This window comes from Candoia aspera, chromosome 3 (genome assembly GCF_035149785.1).
Source record: "Candoia aspera isolate rCanAsp1 chromosome 3, rCanAsp1.hap2, whole genome shotgun sequence".
Taxonomy (NCBI): domain Eukaryota; kingdom Metazoa; phylum Chordata; class Lepidosauria; order Squamata; family Boidae; genus Candoia; species Candoia aspera.
In genome coordinates, this window is record NC_086155.1 from 28,812,692 (window position 1) to 28,835,047 (window position 22,356).

At 37.9% G+C, this 22,356-nt stretch overlaps 1 protein-coding gene across 6 annotated transcripts in view; it reads left to right on the top strand.

Moving 5' to 3' along the window:
• Window positions 1-22,356, top strand: part of EPB41L1 (erythrocyte membrane protein band 4.1 like 1) — a 212,780-nt gene that overhangs the window by 173,605 nt on the left and 16,819 nt on the right. For 5 of the 6 annotated variants that reach the window (XM_063297194.1, XM_063297193.1, XM_063297192.1 and 2 more), the window contains 5 exons: window positions 4,707-4,882; window positions 8,218-8,354; window positions 9,697-9,732; window positions 12,179-12,370; window positions 16,501-16,599. In XM_063297194.1, coding sequence (XP_063153264.1) covers window positions 4,707-4,882; window positions 8,218-8,354; window positions 9,697-9,732; window positions 12,179-12,370; window positions 16,501-16,599 — 640 coding nt within the window. The remainder of the gene's footprint in view (window positions 1-4,706; window positions 4,883-8,217; window positions 8,355-9,696; window positions 9,733-12,178; window positions 12,371-16,500; window positions 16,600-22,356) is intronic. The other variant, XM_063297197.1, reaches the window with a different exon arrangement.

Below are 22,356 nucleotides of genomic sequence, written 5' to 3' on the forward strand. Positions count from 1 at the left end.
TTCTCCTGGCCTGTACACTTTGCAGATGACTTCATCTAAAATAGCCTTCTGTTCTATGAATGTTTTATAGATTACAGCTTTTCCCCTTTAACAGTCAGTGAAAAGCAGATCTTGACACAGCACAAGGAAGTCTTCCTTTCTATGGAGTGTTTCTTCTCTTTTTTGCAGATGGACATGAGCACAAAGTCAAAGCTTCATCTTCCTAGGCAGCAGGTTGTAAGCAGGGTGCAGAGAAAGTAGATACATGACAGACAGAGTGAAACGCTTGGGGGAGAAAACATTACTGTATGTTCTGGCTCAATACAGTAATACAGAGAAACAACACTATCAGAATTTAGCTTGCACTGAGATTTAATCAAACTGCAAAGGGAGGATTTCAGTCTCTAGCTGGCAAGAGCCATTGATCTGGCCATATAGTAATGCAAAATCTAGCAGTCTGGTGTTAAAAGTTACAAGCAAAGTCCTGATGTCAACAAGAATCTTTAAGAACACAGAGCAGAAGAAACAAGAGTCAGAGACAAGATAAAAGATCTGGAGTGTAACTGATTGAGAGATAATTGCTACCCAGGCAGAGGTTGGGTGAATTGCAGTAGAACAGCAAAGTTTTAGCATTGCCAGATATTAATAACAATATCTTAATTAATAAAGATATTAATAACAATATTAAACTTATGCTGTTGTTATTAATATCTGGCAATGCTAAAACTTTGCTGTTCTACTGCAATTCACCCAACCTCTGCCTGGGTAGCAATTATCTCTCAATCAGTTACACTCCAGATCTTTTATCTTGTCTCTGACTCTTGTTTCTTCTGCTCTGTGTTCTTAAAGATGTACGTGAAGATTATTTGATATGAAATAAAAGAAGTAACTGAGTGTGACCTAAGAAATCTAGATTGTGTGTGTATGTCTATCTGTCTCCATCTGTAGGAGACAGAAATCTCCCTAGCTCTGTATTAGTAAAGAATAGCTTTATACCGTACTCCAACAGGAGCCATCCCTCAATGCAGCCAGGTCCCTGTTTTCCAGACTTAGTAGCTGGGGTCGCATAACACACTTAAGCTAACCCCATTCTAACAAAACCCAACTGCTATATTCAGAGAATAAGCAATTCCCAAACAAGTAACATTCTGGATTAATGTGATGCCCTAATTCACACAACATATTGCAATAATTGTTAATAAACCATAAATTATTCAATGCCATTTTACCCTAGTTTAGTGCATTTGGTCAGTTGATTGCCCTCTCAGCTCACCCACCACACCACAGTCCCTATCTTTACCTCTCTCATCAGGGGCTGCCGGGGGCCGAATCATATAACCTCACTACCAGTCACCACACCACCTTCTCTGGCACCCACTTGGTGGGAGCATGGCAACATCTCCCTCCATAGACTGCAGTCCACAAGCTCATCCAGCACCATCCACTCCAAACACAGATGGAAAGTCCTGTCTTTTCTGATTCCAAGTCCTCAAGTTGCTACACCAAAGAGTTCTCAGAGAAAAGATGAAAATAAACGGCATACGTTCCTTGCTCAAACAATACCACTGCTTCATGTGGAGGACAAGATGGCTGCTGCTCAGGATAACAGGCTCTGTGTCCCCCACAGAGCCCAAGCCAGCCTCCAACTCTGCCACCAGTCCACTTCTGCTCCCACTGCCACTTACATCAATATCTAGGTGCCTAAAATCTTCTGGAACACTGAGGTTGGGCCTCTTCAGGTTGTCACTGCCACCTTTGAACAGATGGACACTCCCACTGAGAAAACATTTTCAGCCAGACACGTTGCAACATATTTAGTAATTTTTCTGTTCTATCACATAAATGTTATAATTGGGCAGCAAACTTTTAGAGATATTGTGGGAGCTGCAAACAAACTGGACTAGATTTGAACTTGATAAAGTTCCCCATGCCAAGTATTAAACTTAGTTATCTCCAGAGCAATATGGCAAAATATTAGAGTTATTCCCCTCATTCATATGCAGACTTAAGTATGGCTTATGGCTTTCTCTCTCCTATAAATATATCTTTTACTTTTCAAGTCTATTGTTCTGTTTCAGCAGGTGGTAGTATCTGGCTGGCATTAACTTGGCTCAGGAACTAAGCAAGGTCGGGTCAGATTAGTACTTAGATGGAAGATCTTCAGTAAATATCAGGGCTGTCAGCTAGACTGGGAAGTTGAAAAAACATCCTAGAAGAAAGTGATGACAAACCATTTCTATGTTTTTGTTGAAAAACACTACATGGTTGTATCTGTGAAGGAGGCTTTACTCTGTACTTCTTTATTGCATGTCTTGAAGAAAATCAATCTATGTGGTCACTAGGAATTGAAAATGACTTGATGGCACATAATCAATCAATCTTTATTGCATGATGTGTTATGATCCTGCTTGTTGTATAGATTAGTTGTAAGGATTTTAAACCTGATTTTTAAAATTTCCTCCAGGGCTTTATACAAACTCCATGTTTGTGTTGATAAAGTAACAGATGTTTGGAAAGCAGATGCTGTCATATTAGCACAGCCTATAAACAGTGGATATATTTATAGCAATTTAAATTTATCTTCCCCAAAGAGCTGTATCAGCAGATGTCTGCATACAAAACCAATACAATGGGTTGAAATGAGACCTGTGTGTAAGTGTGGCCTTTGTTCCACATCCCTTTCCAGGAAAAAAAAAAGGCTTTTGGGAAAAATGAGTATAAACTATTCATTTTCAAAGCATCTTTACTGATCTAAGTCTACTTTGCTACTTTAGAAAGATTACATGCATTCTCTATGTCTTGCTTGGCTTGTAGAATTGTTTGGTATGCTTGTTAAATGTGTATCTTAGACAATAATTGTTTTTAGTAATTGAATGCTTTGATTTTTGTTGCAACAACTGCAACTAAATTGTAGAACTCTACACTATTTTTTTGATCAATTTAACAAATTGGCAAAAAATAAAGTTGAAAAAGAGGACTCCATCAACATGACAATAAAACAAGAGTTATATATTTTGGCCTTAGTCTTTTCCACGTGTTTGCAGTTTTAGAAAAAAGAGCTGAGGAAAAAGGGAAGAAAAAGGAAGACAACTCCTTGTGTAAAAGTTTGGACCTTGAATATTCAGTCTCATTTTCTAAGCTACTACTGCTCCAGCAATTTCTTTTTCTGAAATTGTCTTTGTTACTATCCTCTTGATAGACTTCTGATTCTGAGAACAAAGTTTGTTCAGTTTGAAATAAGCTTTCCTGCTATTTCATAAGTTTGCCCTGTATGTGCAGGTGTTATGGTACTTGGATACTGCAGATAAAAATCCCTTTTTACAGGATGGTAGGAATTTTCAATCTTTTGGCTACAGATTCTCAAAGAAATTGAAAATCAGAATGAGGTCTGTTATATATAATTTTGCATATACATACAGATGTTATAGGCAGCTCTAATGAATGGAAAGCACAATAAATGAGTGAGCTTAGGAGACACATAAGTTTAAAATGAATGAGAGAGATCTAGGAAACCAAGATAGTGTAGCTGTATTGCCTTGAGGTGTTAGAGCTTTTTAAACTTCATAGAGAAATAAATGGATGACTGAGAGAATGGAATTTTTGGTGTATCAAATCAGACTACAGTAATCATGATAGGGTTAGGAAGACTCATAAAATTAACCCACAGGAAAAATGTACAGCTTTTTTTTCCCAACGTCCTGGAACATTTAAAAGTAATGTTTCTCTTCCCTGTACTTTGGAACTCAGTCTGCTTTGAAGGGACTCAAATCTTTGCAAGGCAGAATGAAACACAGATACATTAGAATCATGGCTTCAAAGACTAATTGGAAACTCCAAATGCTTCATTAAAAAACTAGTCATGGTCCCTAAAAATCACCATAGGTGGTAGGTAGAAGTTGTTTATCTCACTGAGAATATTGAATCATTTTGAGAGGCTTGGTTCTAGAATATGTATGAGACCACATATTTCCCTTAATGGCACTTGTCTGGGGAAAAAAACTTACAATTATTTGACTTAATGCTAAATAAAATATCAGCATAAAATAATGCTAATTTTTATTGAGTTGTTTTTTTTAAATCTGCAGTCATAGCACTTAGGAATTGATTACAGACCAGCTTAATCATTTGATGGAATTTGTCATTTAGCAGTGCTGATCTTTGCATTGGGCTGAGTTCCCAACCTGATGTGCATAGACATGGTATACTATCAATCCCCACCCAGCTCTCTGCCTTGCCTTTTTGTCCCCCCTTGATTATCTAAAATTATTATTATGTAAATGAAGTCTTGCCATGCTTCAAAGTGAAGTGCCAACCTCCTGTGTTTTCATTATTTACTATAATATCTCTTAGGTAATCAAAACAATGGGCAACTACATTTGAACTACTGTTTAGTTTTGAACTGTGTCCCACTGCCTTCAGGAAAGAAGAAAGTAGTAGCCAGTTTCCTTAGGGAGTAAAAGATGTGGTGAAATTCTTTTATAAAAACTGTGGTTAGACAGATAGTAAGGAAACATTGGGGTTATTCTGCATGTTCCTATAGAGCCTATCAGTTTGTCTTCTGGAAAATGAGTATTTGGGACTGACCATATCCACTACTGTAGCCGTTAGGTCCACAGGCAAGCCCATCCTCCTGGTGAGAGCACCTACAACACACTCTGAAAATTCCAGATGTATCTTACAACCTCAAAGGTTAGGGATCCTTACCTGTTGCAGTTTTCTTTCGGCAGGTTGGTGTCACCTGAGCCTCCTCCAAAAGGCTTCCTAGTCATGGGCTCCAAATTCCGCTACAGTGGGCGAACCCAGGCTCAAACTCGACAAGCCAGCGCTTTGATCGATCGTCCTGCCCCTTACTTTGAACGCTCCTCCAGCAAACGGTACACCATGTCTCGCAGCCTCGATGGAGGTACGCCCCAAATTGGGGAGGGGGAGGGAGATTGGTTCACTGGTGGGCATGGGAAGGCTTTTGTTCAAAGGATGGAGCCACGTATTGGAGTGGGGGGTGAGGTCTAGCATCACAACTTATTTTTTGCTGGTGAACTGTAGAGTATTTTTCTGCAGAGCTGCTGTGGAAGGATTCCTCAGTTGATCTACAAGAGAAACATGAGTGGCACTACCTAGTAGACCTTGGCTTATTTTGGCCAAAGAAGACAGAACCTGCTTGGTACTTGAATTCACTAAGAAATTGTAGGACCGTAGGCTAGACAGAAAAGCCAGAAAAACATTTGTGAAGAAAGCAATGGCTTATTGTTTATTTATTTAGTTAGTTCAATTTATATTGTTGACAGGAAGGCTACATAGAAGTGTCCATGAATTCACCTAAAACTTGAGCTGAACCCAAGGGCGTTTTTACTTTTATGTAGTGGGATAAGGCAATACGATAGTAAGAATTTCATTTTCTAATCAAGAGATGACACTTAGGAGCAGCTGCCAAAGAGCCAGCATGGTGTAATGGCTAAGGTGTTGGACTAGTATTAGAGAGACCTGAGCTGAAGTCCACCCTGAGCTGTGGAAGCCTGCTGGGTAACCTTGCGCCACTCTGTTGTTATGGGGAAAAATTGAAGGAATGCTATGCATACCACTTTGAGCTCCTGGAGGAAAAGCAAGATATAAACAATTATTTTTATTTATTTATTCATGTTACTCACAATCTCAAGACTCTTGGTATTTCTGCAATTGTATTCTGTTTTTTTTTATTGTAGATGAGTGTTTTTCATTAAACATAAAAAATAAAACATCCACCATAAAAATAAAACATTACAAAATTGTGGAATCATAAAATCTATGATTCATGGTATAGATATCCACCCAAGGCATCTTTCATCACAGTAGGCCCTCTGGAAGAGCTCTGTTTTCGGTAGTTTCCAGAAGGCCAAAACTATAGGAGGCAATTTAATCTGTAAGAATATAATCCCAATTAATTAATTAACAAGAACAAAACATAGACTACTGCTTTACAGAAGAATTCTGTTTCAAATATTAAAAATTCTGCATTCTTACTGGTGGAGCGGAGCAAATGAATATATGAATCTGAATGCATGGAATTTATTTAATTATTTAATTATTTATTAGATTTATACAGTAGGTTGCCTGACTCTAACAGGAGTCTAAGTGGCAGTGGTAAATTACATATTATATAGAGGAAGACATGATGGTAGCAATTCTAGAGCATTGCTTCTTTTGGAGAGATGGATGCAGTGTCAAGCTATGGCTTATCCATAATTAATTCTCTGACTGAGACCTGTCCTCCTTTGCCAGCACATTTTCTTGAAGGCAATTGATGTTAACAAATAGTTTTCAGGCTTCAGAAATTAGCTCCTTTAGGATTTGCTCCATACCCCCAATACACTTAACTCACTTACACACATACGCTCTCTTTGGCTGTAGCTAGAAAAAGGCTGAAGATATTGATTAAAGGATGGGTTCTCTTTTGGGCAACCAGCCTGCCAGCAATGATTAGACATCACTTGCATGAGATGATACAGAGCACCTACTAGATACCGTTTCCCATAAAACTTTTGATCAGCATAGTTTTTTCATTATGTGGTCGATGTTGAAGCTCACAACTCTTTAAATAAAGAGCACTGTAGAGACAAGCTAAAAGGCATTTTTTTTTCCCACTCTCCAGACAGATACAATTATATTCACAACTTTCTGGGCAGGGAAAGCCTCCTTTGTATAAGTAGGTGGAAGAGTTTTAGGGTTCTCTAAAGCAACTTCAGCTTCTTTTCTTTGAAGAAAACAAATTTGAAAGCAGAAGAAAGTGCATAAAACTGCCCTAGAAACAGAAGCTATGCCACGAATGGCCTCCATTCCCTCTATCCCTTTGTATAGTCATGGCAGACAAGTGACATTATTATCCTTGGTGGGCAATACTAAAATAGGCATGGTAGGGCACTGTCTTTTCTATGCTGCCAGGGCATGAAAAGAGACATAAGGAACCCTTGTTGCCCTTCTTTCTCCAAACTCACCAGTTTCTTCCTCTTAGGGATTGGATGTGCTCCTACATGTTGCATTGTTCTCTCACACCAAGAAATCAACTAAAGGTGGATTTCAGATTTCTGGAGCTTGGAGATGCCAACATCCTCAAAAGATTTAAAGGCTTCATTGTGGATGTTTTTCAACTTAAACAGCAAAAAAATAAAGAGCATTTATTGTGGATATTTTTTAATTATATCTGAAATAGCATTACCAATGTGGAGTAGTGAGTCTTATTCACAACTAGACAATCTGTGACCCATTGGGTCATCCTTTGAGAGAAAGGTAGTGCAATCTGATGTGATCAAAACAAACATTAAATTTTAGGCTGACCATTTTTTTTACCCCAATGCTGGACAGTCCCATAATCTTCTAAGAAGACTATATATCATAAATTAAAAAAAATTGTAGTGGCAAACAAACTTCAATAATAAGTCAATATTATATGACCACAGGTGGGCAAAAAAGCAGTAGGAGTGGGAGCAACTTCCGACTTCTTGCTGGCTTCCCCATTGACTTTGCTTACGGGAAGCTGGCAGGGAGTGTCAGAAATCACAATTACATGAGCATGGGGACCCTGCAACAGCCACAACTTTGCGAATAAGACTGGTATGAACATTGTGGAAATTTAAATTCCACTGGAGTAATGGGTCCTGGATTTTTTTTACAGATTTTAGGTATCTTGATTAAAAAATTGTTGTGGTATAATGCACCGTTTGGGCTAACTTGAAGGTATGAACATACAAACAGATAAGCACAATGAGAGTTTTAGTGGTATATAGATAAATGGAATTGTCTTTTGCAATATACTCTTCTTACAGAGAACAGTTGTATTCATAGAACCCAAGAGATATAGATGTTTTGTAGGTCTGAAATATAGGAAGTAGACAGTACTTCTCCCTTCTGTCCAACCACATGTAAAGCACTCCCATCTGAATGATTTAAATAGCATGCAAGTCAATCGTTACACAAAATGCTATGCGACAGGTTGATAAATAGAAACATTTTAGGATTATCAAGGAATTCAGTCCTAAGGAATCTAAGGAATAAAAAACAAAGGTCAAACTAAAATTTGACTGTTAGAAGTTGATTTTATGGAATTGTATGTCCCCAAAAGAGCTTTTGAACTCTTGAACCCAGGATATTTAGAAGCATTTACAGTAAGGAGTTGGGAATACATCTTTCCTTGTTTTCAGCTAGCGTCAGTGGGACAAAATAGGGGTTCTCTCTCTCTCTCCCTCTGTCTCTGTCTCTCCTGTGCAGAATTCTCCCGCCCAGTTTCAGTCAGTGAGAATCACGATGGAGCAGAGTCAGACAAGAGAGAAGATGATAGGTATGGTGGGAGGACGAGATCTGAAGATGAAGAGGTGACCACTCCAACAAAAATCAAGGAGTTAAAGGTAAAACACCTACACTATACTTGATCTGCATTTGGAGGGAGGATTCTACACTTGATATGTAACATCATAGCTTCCTTCTAGGAGATACCAAAAATACTGTGGAAACAATGGTAATATTATTCTTAATTTCTATCTTTACTATCTTCTGTATATTAGAATACTTCTGAGTCTTGTAACAGGAAAGCTCCCACTGGCAGTTTTCATGCTCTTGTCATCATACCATTCAGCAAATAGTTTGTCTTGAAATACCTAGAACCTCCATTTTGAATTCCCACAGTCTAACTATAACTTCCATTGTTAAAGTGCTGTTAACTTTGGAATCTTCTTGGGGAGCTAGTCATCCTTAACTCTGATGATTGACCTTTCAAGAGACACATTAAATGGGAAACATTCATCCAGTGTGTTAGTAACAGTATTAGGAGCATAGTTTCTCCACTTTCAGAGATAGGAATTCAGTTTGGGCTTTTAAAGCTGACTTTGCTCGTTTTCCTCACAATACCCAGAAGAATAAGCAAAGACTCTGCACTTCTACATGTAGATACTCTGGCAATCATGGAAGCTTTTTATATCAAGACACAATTTCTCTGACAAGATTTCCCATGTGTCTTTTCAAGAGGCCTTTCTGTGAAGTAGGGTTCCTTGAGTCCTGTTGCTTCAATATCTAACCTATAGCTGGATGTACATTCTATTCTTGTCTGGAACCACTGTCTTTGACAATGTCAGGGATAAGCAGAATCTACAGATGTGTGAATGCATCTGCACCCATGTATGTGCTGAATTATTGCAGATGTGTATTCTTGAGTTGCCACAATCCTGCCCTTCCTCTTCTCTAAAATGTTAATGAAGAAATGACTTTTTTTGTATGTGTTCTGGCAGACTTCATTCAAAATGCATATTGAAAATCAAGCTGTTTCCTCCAGATAGTGGACAAGGCCTACTTTGCCTGTTTTGTCTATACATCTCTGGACTTGGCTTATAATAGATACTGGCATTTCCCAATTTGTTGCCCTTTAGATGTGTTGGATTTCAATTCTAAACCCCCAGAAAATTGGGGCAGCTAATTAATTAATTTTTTAAAAATCCACACTTCCATTCAAAATGCGGAACCATTTTGTTCACCTTGCAAATTTTCCTATTTCCATATTCTTATCCATCAGTAGATTAATACAATACCAGTGGCTTCCTACATCTAGAAAAATGGTGGGAACCTCTTACAGAAATTGTGTGGCATCAAAGATTATCATTTTTTTGATACCTGAATTAAAATTGTGGCAAAACTGTAGTTTATTATAGGAGTTCCCTTAACTGATTTACCCTCCCTCCCACCTCTTTTTGCTACCAGCCAGAACAGGAAACCACCCCAAGGCACAAGCAGGAGGTATTCCCTGGAATGTTTTAGTTTTTCATCAGTTCATCCCTAATGTTCATTCTTTTAAGAAATGCCAACAACATTGTATGTGCCCCTTTCTAATGGGATGCAAGATGCAGCTCAGGGTGGAAATGAAGGAATCTTCCCCTTGATATACAGACTGTGTCTTTTACCCCATTAAGTCAATATTTCCCCTTCATCTTGTTCATGTGAGCAAGAAGCTAGAGTACTTCAGCTACTTGCTTGCTAGGAAATCATAACTATTTTGTCATCCAACTGACTTCTGCTCTTTCATGGCATTCCATTATCCCTGTTCCTTTCTTTTTCCGGCCCTGATATTTTCAGGAAGGAGGTTCTTATTGAAGATGCAGACATACCCTTGATGCAAATTTACATAATTGAATTGCAGGTCAGAACATTAAAAAATTTAAGCCAGAACTAAAATTGGGATTTAGACTTAGTAATTGACTAAAGTTCCAAGATATACAGAGCAATATCAAAAAGTTGCCTTTATTGTTTGCTTCCTCTTTTTAATGATCGACCTTATGAGGCTATGAAAGTAATTGTTAGGTTATTTGAGAATAAGAGCACTGTCTTATCCCAAATTTGTTCACAGTATCTTCCATTTAGCTGTGAACATATAACTCCCACCTGCAGATGACTCCCACCAAGCAGGTCAAAGCTGTTTAGCTTGGAAATTCTTTGTTTGTTTGTTTTCACAGCAGAATTGGTACTGGTTTAAATTCCTTTAAATTTGAGTAATAACAAAATTCAAGCTACAATCAGAATGAAGTACTTTAGCTACATACTGAGTTTACTATGCTTGGTATCTAATTCTCATTATTAGTCTGGCTGTTCCACAGACTTCTGGTATACAGATATTCTCCAAGCACCTGAACTTCAGTGCCGGCTATTTCCTCCATGTTTTCTCATCATCCAGTAATTCTGCATGCTCTTTATTGCAATCCTGTATGATCCTTATTTACATCATCAGCATTATGTGAAGGGGCAATGGGCAAACTGCTTCAGAGATGTGCATTCCTTGTTTCCCAGCCTCTTATGAAGTTATTCCCAAAATGTTTTCTATAGTATGTTACAAAACTGCAAGTCTGTCATAAGGAGATAAACTATAATCATATAATCATGCACCAGGAGTAAATCCCACTGATCTCAAGGGGACTAACTTCTAAGTAAATACATATAGGAGTATGCTGTAAAAGTATATTTAAATATTGAATTTAAATTTGAAGAGAGTGTCCACTGCTTTTCTGCATTACTACTGTGACTTTGTTTCCTTTTAATATTATGAAATAATTTGGCTGGATTTTTACGCTGGTGTTCATTGATTTTCCTAGAGCACAAAAATCCCTCTCCAAAGTGTGTCTCTTACATCTCTATACGGAAGTACTTTGGCTTGCTTCCTTCCAGATGGGAATTACAACTTGAGCAGAGCTGCAAAGTGCATTCCTTTGCAGACAAATAATTATTTTTTCCTAGACATTTGAATATTAAATTTGCAGTACTGTATGATACTGCAAACTTTCAGACTTTCCAATTTTAACTTTATAAAGAAGAGTGCTTCAGCTTTTGTAAGTTTTGGAAAATCTGCTCTAGAGTGAGGGGAATTAGGCAAAATGGATGGGAATTATTCCATGAATTGGGCATAAATATTTCCTCTCTTTGAATCAGTTTGCACTGTCCAAGAAAGTGAAGCTTCACTTAGCCACAGGAAAAACTCATGAAATGGGATTAGTTTTTCTTAGTGCTGGTCTTGAACCAAAGTTTATACCCTGCAAACATGGATCCTTTGTTTGGAACTCTCTTATCTTTTTTTGCAGTTTACTTTGGCCCAATTTAAACATTTTGTCTTTTTCATTCACAGTCAGTGTCCTGCAGAAATCTAAGTACAAATTACCATAGGAGACAGTAAACACTGGTTAAGAACACATTTGCCTAGGTTTGTCTCCTGGCCCATGAGTTGCTAGCTCTGGAATTACGATCTCCAGACTTCAGAGACTCTGTAGGGTCTCATGTCTGCAGATAAGAAAGAATAGTAGGAGCCTTTATAAACCTCAAGAGGTGGCTTTTTGACTCTGAAGAGTCAAAAGGATAAAACCTGCATTTCAGTAGTTCCTATCTTTCTAAGTCAGTCTTCTCCAACCTTCTTGCCTCCCAATGGATTAGATGACAACCTTAATTCCATCCCTCCCTGGCCAAGGGATGATGGGAAGTGTAGTCTAACCCATTTGGATGGCATAATATTGGGGAAGCCAGTCCCAAAATGTGGCTGAATGATTTAAGTTCTCTACTACTGTGGAGACTTCACTTTCTAGGCAATAAGGCCTCCAATTCTAAACACTCTGAAGCTTCCACTTCACAAGGCATCCCTCATTCCACTCATGTTCCTTCCTCTAACCCTCACCTTAGTAGTTACCTTCCCCTCTCCCTCCAAAAGTTTTTAGACAAACCGGAAGATGTTTTGCTAAAGCACCAGGCCAGCATTAATGAGTTGAAGCGGACCCTGAAGGAACCCAATAGCAAGCTCGTGCACAGAGACCGGGATAGAAGGCTGCCTTCCTCACCTGCCTCTTCCTCACCCAAACACGAGGATGAGATGCCAAAGGGGACCCCTGAGAAGGCCAATGAGGTGTGTTGATATTCTAATTATATAAAGATTTGAATTATGTATATTGAGGTTATGCAGTTTTGCTATTTATATTTATGTACTTGATTCTTTTGCCATGTAGAGGAATTAAGCTGACTAGTGGCCTGATAGAATCATCCTTACTACTGCCTTCCTCAATTTCCTGCCTTCCAGGTGTATTGAAACTATAGCTGCCATCATTCCCAAGCAGTGTGGGGGTTGTAGTCAACACATCTGAGAAGAAAGAGATTGGAGAAAGTTTTTGCTTTTCCCCTTCCTGTACTATCAAACTGTCCTGCATTACATCTCTTGATTATTTACTTTGCAAGTGCTCTATCTTATGTTGCTTTAAAATAGCAATTTTGTCAGATTTAGGTAAACATACAATAACATTTTGACAGGGAAGTTCTTTTTCTGTATCCCCCTCTGCTGTCTCTACAAAGAAATCTTATTCATTCCAGTAATTATGATGTTATAAACAATTCACTAAGTACCAGGTTTAATATGAATATTCATATCGAACAAGAGAAAGTAAACCTGTGTATTACAAAAATGGCTCAAAGATTGCTATGCTTTGACCAGATGTGTATATTCAACTCTGAACTATCCTGGGCTGATCTTTTAATAAAGGAAGACGAACTGCATTTCAGTTTGGGCACTATAACTGTTTATCTCATCACTCTTTTCTTTATAGCCAGGCAGACAGAAGGTCCTAGAAATACACATATACTCAGAAATCAAATCTCATATGTTTGCATCCCTTACTTGACTTATAGATGATATCAATCTACTGCTTATTATCTCTATTAGGGATTATGCAATCACAATAAATTAAGGTTTTGTAAAAGAATTTAAGACTTTGCAGGCAAGGCACAAATTTTAAGACAAAATACTGAATAAAAGCAGACCTAGAAAATTAAACTTTTGGTAATATAACAAATAAGCCTATATCTGTTGCACATCACAAATGAGAATGCTGCATATAGATTAGAAAATGTAAATGGTACTAGGTCTACATGTTACAGATACATGGATATTATTAGACTTCCTCAAATATGAAAGCCATTTGCCATGTGAATCATGGCAATGTGGACCATGAGATTGGAATAATGCATAAGGTGAACTGTTTTCAAATATTATGGGTCCCACAAGGAGCCACTGTCAATTTCCAAGTATAATTTCCATGTATAGACTGTTGTATGCAGCTTTCTCCAAGATGGTTGAGGGTCCATAAACAGTGAGTGAAAGACTGAATCCTGTTAAGACTACTTTTTAAAAAGAATTGTTTTGAAAGTGAAGTTTCATTATCTTTTGCATGGAAAATCTTTAAATTATCTTCATGTATCTTCGTACAGAAATTTGTTACAGGAAAAGTAATTTGCATGGTTATAATGACTTGATCCAATTACCTAAAGATACCATTCTGCCAGTAGAACAGATTCTTAAAACATATCCCTATTGCCACTCACTCCGGACCATACTTGGAATGCATCAAGGGTGTGAAGGCAGGTGAGCAAAAAGGGAATCCCATTATTTGTTTAATAGTGGATGCATCCTCTTGCCCACACATCTTGGATAGCTGTGTGTGAAAATGTCTCCAACAGCAAACCTTAAATTGAGTGCAAAGAATTCTGAGGAACTTTTTAGTATGGAATATATATTTAGTTCCATTTGCATCCTAACCTTGATAAAAAATACCTCAGTGCATATAGCACAATAGAATATAGCCATAAACACATTTATTTGTTTGTTTGTTTGTTTGTTTGTTTATTAAATTTCTCCACCACCCATCTTGTGCACAATGACTCTAGGCAGCTGAGAAAGAATAAAAATAATATACAAACATATAACTACAATATGAATATAAAATATAAAATTCAAAATGAGCAATAAGCTCTTAACCTGGCACCCTCATAGGGCCAACCAACCCCATGAAGAGCTGTCTCCCCTCCCAACCCAGGCCAGGTGGCATAGCCAAGTTTTTACGCCCTTTCGAAAGGCTGGCAGAGTGGGGGCCTGTCTTACCCCAGGGGGTAGCTTGTTCCAGAGAGCGGGTGCCACGGCAGAGAAGGCCCTCCTCCTGGACCCTGCCAATTGGCAATCCCTCATGGACAGGGTCTGTAACATGCCCTCTCTGCATGAACAGGTGGGATGGGTCAATGTAACAGGGGTGAGGCGGTTCTTCAGGTAGCCTTGCCCCATGCCATATAGGGCTTTATAGGTGATAACCAACACCTTGAATTGGACCCAGAAGCAAACTGGCACCCAGTGCAGCTTGTGCAGCAATGGTGTTATATGTCCCCTTCTAGGGGCTCCCAAGACTGCTCATGCAGCCACATTTTGCACCAGCTGTAGCTTCTGGATACTCTTCAAGGGTAGCCCCATGGAGAATGCATTGCAGTAGTCTATATGGGAGATGACCAGGGCATAAATGACCGTTCAAAAGGACTCCCGATCCAGGAAACGGCATAGCTGGAGCACAACATGAAGTTGTGCAAAGGCTCCCCTGGCCACGACTGCCACCTGCTCTTTGAGCAGGAGTCGTGAATCCAGGAGAACCCTCAGGTTCCGCACCAGATCTGTCTGGGGCAGTGCAACCCCATCCAGAGCCAAAGATGGCAAATTCCCAGATACTCAGGAGCCCCCAACCCACAGCCACTCCGTCTTGCCAGGGTTCAGCTGAAGCCTGTTGTTCTCCATCCAGACCCCTACAGCCTCCAGGCACTGAGAGAGGGTGGTCACGGCATCACTTACGTCACCCAGCGGTTTCATGTAGATGTTAAAAAGGAGCAGAGAGAGCACCGAACCCTGCGGCACCCCACAAAAGGGGGGCTGCGGGCCAGATCTCTCCCTATCAACACTGATTGGGATCATCCCTGGAGGAAGGAGGTGAACCAGCGCAGAACCACACTGCCCACCCCCAACTCCCTGAGCCATCCCAAAAGGATGCCATGGTCAATGGTATCGAAAGCCACTGAGAGGTCAAGAAGAGCCAGGATGGATGCACTGCCTCCATCTCACTCTCGCAAGAGGTCGTAAGTGCTACCAAAGCTATTTCCATCCCATATTCTGGACTGAAAGGGGTCCAGATAATCTGTTTCATCCAGGATCCTCTGGAGCTCCAACGCCACCACTTTCTCAACCACCTTCCCCAAAAAGGGGAGGTGGGAGACTGGACGAAAATTGTCCAGAATAGTAGGGTCCAGTGATAGTTTCTCTGTTGCAAGAGTTCTGTTTATTGTAACTGAAGCCAGTCAGGTTGAGGCTTGCTGTATTATGGGATATTCTGATTAAATTAAGAAAGCTGGAAGAAGATTCTACTGTCCACCCTTTCCTTCACCATAGCCTGAAATAATCTCTATAGCTATTACTTAGAAGTATGGTCTAACTTTGCAGAAAATTACATATTTATGAAACACTCAGCTATTAAATCAAAACATCTTGTAATTTCAGTGAATGAAATTAATGTTTTATAAACCACCAACCTTAGTTTGTACTACAGATGGATGATCTCTGCTCTTGGGTGTTTCTTGGCCTTCATAAGTAGATATGCCTCTGAATCAGGCATTTTGTAATCACTACTAATCTAGTAATGGCGAAAGTATTGATGCTTATTTCAGTAAAACATAGGTTAAACTTGAGCTCAGAAAAGTTGGAAGCACAAAATCCTAACTGGTGGAGGAAGCTGCACAAGTCAAAGGTGCTTTGTACATGAACTTAGCAGACATATAACTCAACTATTATGGCTAGTCCTGTGGATCCTAATTCAACTCTTAGATTGACGAGCGTTCTTATATAAAAGTAGAGCAAAGAGTTGGCAAGAATAATACTAGGATGAAACTAAGTTTAAAACTTTGGTTGGCTGGATAGCTTTATGTTCAAGGGTTCCAACAGAAAGAAAGAGAAAATGGAGCAGCTGAGTTCAGTCAGTCATGACTAATATTCCTGTTAGAGGGGAGGTGGAAGTTTAAAGAAAGAAGCCTTTCCCAGAAAGTTAGATAAAGGGTTAGCTCAGAGTAAAAAGAAGTAGTGTGCATTCTCCATACTTTATTTACTGCCTCTTTTCTCTGTCTCCCTTTCCTCTTTTCTCTGTCTCTTTGCCTGGGGGGTCTGGGTTTCCCCTGCTGAAATAGATGTCAGAAGAGGATTCTCCAGAGGATCTGTCATCTGAACATGGAGCTGCATTAATCATGGAATCTTTTATACAGAAAAGCCTTGTTTCTTCTCCAGAGGTTATCACCACTCTTTCAATTTCTCTCTCTTCTACTGCTTCTCTTTTTGTTTCCTTTCCTAGCAATAGATGTAGGCTACAATACTACTCATACTTACTAAGGATGGAGCTCTTTTGAAATCAGTAGGATGTATTTCTGACTATTTAAGCTTGTGTTTAAGTTGAAGCTTATGCTGTTCATGGCAGCTGACCAATAGATTTAGCCACCCAAGTTCATTCAATCAAGCGTTTATTTAGAACTTACCTGAAGCAAGAAAATCTTACTACATCTAAGCTATTAAGAATGCTAGAAAACTTAGGAATTACTGCAAAATATTATATTCAGCATGGGAAGTTTCAGCTCTCCAAATGATTTTGAGGTCAGTGTTCAGGGAAAGTCAACCAGGAATTGAAAACTACAAAAATGTACTTCAGTGAAAGATAATGTGGGTAATGTATTCAGTTCTCAGTTAATGGAGGTACAAGAATCCATGGTGAGCTTTTTTTTTTTTTTTTGCTTTTTCAAATTTATCAGCAATTCATAATTGATAGCAGCATGTGTTCAAATATCAGCTGTAGGGAAACAAATGTGGGAGAGATATATACCTCCATTTCCTTCCTGCAGTTTCTGTAGAGGCATCCGATTGGCTACTATGATAGAATATTGGACTAAAATATGCTCCCTAATTCAGCAGGGGTAGATCAGTATTTTGCTTTGAAGAAGTTGTAGGTGTAGGTTTCTCAAATCTTGTTTGAATTCTGAAGAACTTTTGCCAGATGGTGCAGACTGATGGACTAACTGGAAACAGTTGAAAGCTATGGTATCTGCATTTCATTTAAAAAGTTACACAGTATCTTTCAAGGAATAGAGCAGCCCTTTGTGGATGTGTATAAGCCTGTGTGACAAAGGAACTTCTTCTGCAGTGCACTGAAATAAAATGTATTATTTCAAATTTGGCCAGTGTTACCAAATACAGAGTTATTTATATAACAAATGCTTTAGAAACACTTGAATATTTCAAGCATGCAAACATCCTGACCTCTCTTCATTCAAGGAGACATCCATTTTGGTCAGTTTATTTTTCATATGCTCAAATATACCACTGTAGTGGTATATTCAGACAATTAAATAAAATCTGAGACATCTGGTGGCAGAGGCAGTGAACAGCCTTACCGCAATACAGCAAGACTGTTCTTATAAAATTGCGATCTCAGCAAAAGGAAGCTAAATCTTACATTTCCAAATAGATATTGTCTCATTCACTTTTATAACCCAAGTCGATTATAAAAAATAAGAGATGTGATCAAAACATTGGTATTTAGACTTAAACAGAAGTATAGGAATATAGAGTAGCTAGAAGATTGTGTCATTTCACCTGCTGTCAAATTATAGTGGCTTGTGCCAGTTGTGGCATGGCAGATACATTGCAACACAGATTTTGAAATATGCTGTTGTGGTCTGATTCAGTAATTACTTCCAAAGGCAGCATAATGAAAGCTACTTCCCTGTCAGCTGTCGTAAACATTGCATCCTATCTTAGAATTGAGAGTAAGCAATTGACAACTTACGTCAGTTCTGGTTGTGGTTTCTAGCATAGACAGAGATCCCCCTCCCCAAAAAATGGATAGAGCTTTAATGGTATTGCTGTGGTCAAAAGCCAGGTTACAGAGAAGTGGATTCATTAGAACATTGGAAGGAATAATGAGAAACAGCTACATTATGGGGAACTGAGCAATTAAACTACTTTAATCTGTTTTGTTCATACACGTAGCTAAATAAAGATTTTTAAACCATGGTTTCTTTCACAAATTACAGTGGCCTGATTCTCAAACATACTAAGCCAAAACCAAAAGAAACTGGTCATTGTTTTAACACCTGTCCTTCAAACAATCAGTACCTACCAAATTTTACAACATAATGATATTGGCTTGGTTCACACATATTATGGTGCTATTGCAGAATATGTTTTGTTTTTAGCTTAGTGTATTTTCTGAACTTGGTCATTATGGCTTATAAGCCAAAGTTGTGGCTTAGCATGTAGAATAAGGCAACAATAATAATTCAACAAGTTATCATTTAAAACTACTAATATAAATGCTGTTATTTAATTAGAATTTACCAGGAATGGCTAACTACTTTCATCCAAGACAACTGCTAATTTCAATTATTACAAGATCAAGGTTTACAGTTTTAATTATATAACTCAGCACATTTGTCTACATGAACAAAGGAAGATTAGTACTGTACATCTTAATTAGCTGTAGAGGGTTTTTCCCCCAAAAGTTATGGGATATGGAAGAAAATAACTGTTCAGTAATGCAGTTATTTGGCCTGATAATACATGTGCTCTGAGGTAGGAGTTTATATTAATTCCTGTATGAAATTTCTTGGCCACACCTATCAAACTTATGTTTGGATATAAATTTAGCTTTCCAACAAATTTTGCAGTCTTTAGATGTTGCAATGCAGTTCTTTGTGGTATATTTGTAGCAAACTATAGATCTGAATATTTAGTGATATAAAAACATGTATAAAATGTGCACATTTGGGATGGTTTTATATAGATTAATTGCGGAAATAGTATTATTTGTACAAACATGCACAGAACAGAAATAGACTAATCTGTGCCTAATCTGAAATGCTATAATGCAAAGCAAAATTGAATTTAAAAATTTAGGTAATATTTTATATAATCTTTTTATAGCTTGGTAAATAATTCTGTTATATTTGTAGCTTCTTATACATGTTTAAAAATGTAAAAATCAAGTTATATAATTTATCAGATTCACATATGAACTCTGATATGTTGAGAATATCCATATAACTAGTCTAGGAAATACTGTGTTTACTCTAAAGCCACTTTGTTTGTTTTTAATTACAGGTAGTCCTCAACCTACAACCATTCATTCAGCGACTGTTTGAAGTTATGACGGTGCTGAATGAATGGTGGCTATGATTGGTCCTCGGGTTTCCAGTCATTCTAGCATCCCTGCAGTCACGTGATCATGATCTGGGCACTTGGCAACCAGTTCGTACTTACGACTGGTCGCAGCACCCCGTGATCATATGATCGCCATTTGCAGCCTTCCCTGCTGGCTTCCTCAGAAAGTCAGTGGGGAAGCCAGCAGGGAAGGTTATAAGTCACTGGGGTAAGTCTCCCCACTGTGCCATGCCAACCGTTCACGCACCCTCCCTGACCTGTGCTGTTTCTCTCGTGCACCCCTCACACCCTCGCCTAACGACTGTGGGATTTGGTTAACAATAGCAACAGGGACTGCAAGGATTGCCATCACTAAGCGATGTGGTTGAACTTTACGACTGCATTGCTTAGCGATTGAAATTCCGGTCCCAATTGCTGTTGTAAGTCGAGGACTACCTGTATATATCCTCATATCCAAATATAAATAGTTACTTAGGGTTATGGAATCGTTCCATTCTCTGTAATTATTTGAGATTGTTTTAAAGAAGCAAAAGAAACTAGAATCAGAATCATCACTATTAGAAGTAGTATCTAACAGATGAAATAATGAGAGCACCAAGCTTTGGGAAAGGTAAATATTTATACATTTAAGGCATTTTTCCATGTTACACTTTGAGCTCCCCCCAAAATCTTTTAAATTAGAATGAATGGTTACTTAGGGTAGCCTTAGTAGAATCAGAAAGAATATAAATAAATGTGATATTTTAAAAGAATGCTTTTATTTGATTTTTCAAGTCCAATTGTTGAAAAAATCCAGACTTCCATACTATTTAAGCAATGAAATTGAAGAGAGTTTTCTATACAGTAGTAATGTATCGGCATACAACTTAATACATCTTAGTCATTCTTTCACTGCATACATTCTGAGCTTCTCTGGTGTTGACATATGGTTGCCTTTCCTTATAGTAATGCATTGTGGTATAATGTACTTGTGAGGGGGATTGTTATATACTGTACCACAGCATGGCACATATTAGAGTCACAACTTGCAGATTTGCAAAATGTAGGCCTTTGTGATGCTGCCTGCAAGAACCTGTTATTGCAAAATTTTCATCTTATGTACTATCAGTAACATTTCTAAGTAGATAAAAACAATTGTAACTAGGAAAGAATGGTCTGCTGCATGTCTAATGTTACCATTATAAAACAAAGTACATAACAGTAAAAATCTAATTCTTTGTTACTCTTCTACCACCATTCAGTCAATATTTGCTCTTTGCTTATGTTTTGTTATACAGAGATGACTTAATTAGCTGAGTGTGTTATGGTGGTGATGGGTCTAGACCAGGGTTTCTCAATCTTAGCAGCTTTAAGATGTGCGGACTTCAATTCCCAGAATTCTAAGGAAGCTGGCTGGGGAATTCTGAGAGTTGAAGTCCACACATCTTAAAGTTGCTAAGGTTGAGAAACACTGGTCTAGACAGCACAAAGCATCAAATAGCTGCATTGCATCCTTACTATTTAAGCAGTTTGGTACTTCTGCTTCATGTGGTATACTGCATTCTAGGCTTCTTATTGTGGTGTCCTACACTTTACTTTTTTTTAAACAAACAAAAAGTTTGTGTAGCAGTTTTTACTTATTTTCTTAATTTTGCCTTCCTAATCCTAAACATCCAGTCTGTTTTTTTTTTTCCTGAACTGAACTGGTTTAGATATAAATTTGCTTGGTATAAATTGATGACTTTGTTCAGGTTTCCTCAGAGAGGTGGAATATCATGTGAACTTCCAATTGTGATTTATAATTTTAATTCTGAGAAGTACCTCCTCCCATTTTATTTGCTATTTTGGTGCAATCTTTCAAAATACTTTCATTTTAAAAATTTTGCTTTTGACTCAGTAGATTAAAAGGATTCCCCTTGATCTGATAATTTTCTGTAGGCGTACACACTCGTATTGAAAATGATAAGTACAAACAAACCTCTCTGGGGAAATTGAAACATATCAGCTGAAAGTTATACTGTAAGCTATCCATTACTCAGTATCTAATATAAGTGGGGGTTAATTTAAATATAATTAACCTGTATCTCCAATATCAGTTATTTTATTCTTAACTATGACCCAAATCTAGAACCAACACGCCAACTGAGATTAGGATATGCATACAAAAAGCCTTGGCATTCATATTAAAGTAATGATATTTACTTTAATATCATTAAAGTATACCAAACTGTTACAGTTAAACCTATGCTGAATGTATTGATGACTCTCTACTACATTTGAACTTTCATATTCAAATAATTAAAGTATAATTGATTTACAGCATTTCTGGTATATCATACAACTGGAAGTACATACATAAATACATATATATTCCATGACAACACTCTCCTGTAAACATGTTTGTAATTAAAAATCTCCTTTTGAAAATTTATCAATTAGCTAATCAAACAGTTTGAAACCATATAGAAGTTTAACAGATTCTGAAGCAGTTATAAAAGTACTATTGTTCATTTCCAAAACCAGACTAATTTTCAGTTCTCATTACAAACATGGATCCATAAACCTTACCAGCATATTCTGAGAACATTTAATTCAGAATATCAATGTACAGTTGATCAAAATGATACGTTTTAAACTACATTTCAGTAATCAAATTATATAGTTATGATGATTGTAGTCACATTTTCAGATATGGGCAGTTGGAAAAGGGAGAGAACTTAGCTGTTAAATTTTAGTTCTCAATTGATCTCAGCTTTGAGATATCACCATCCAGTTAGGTAATGGAAAGATTATATGTTTAAGTTGCTTCCTGTGCAATAATGCATGAATGCTGTTAGGATCTTTGTTATCTATTTAAT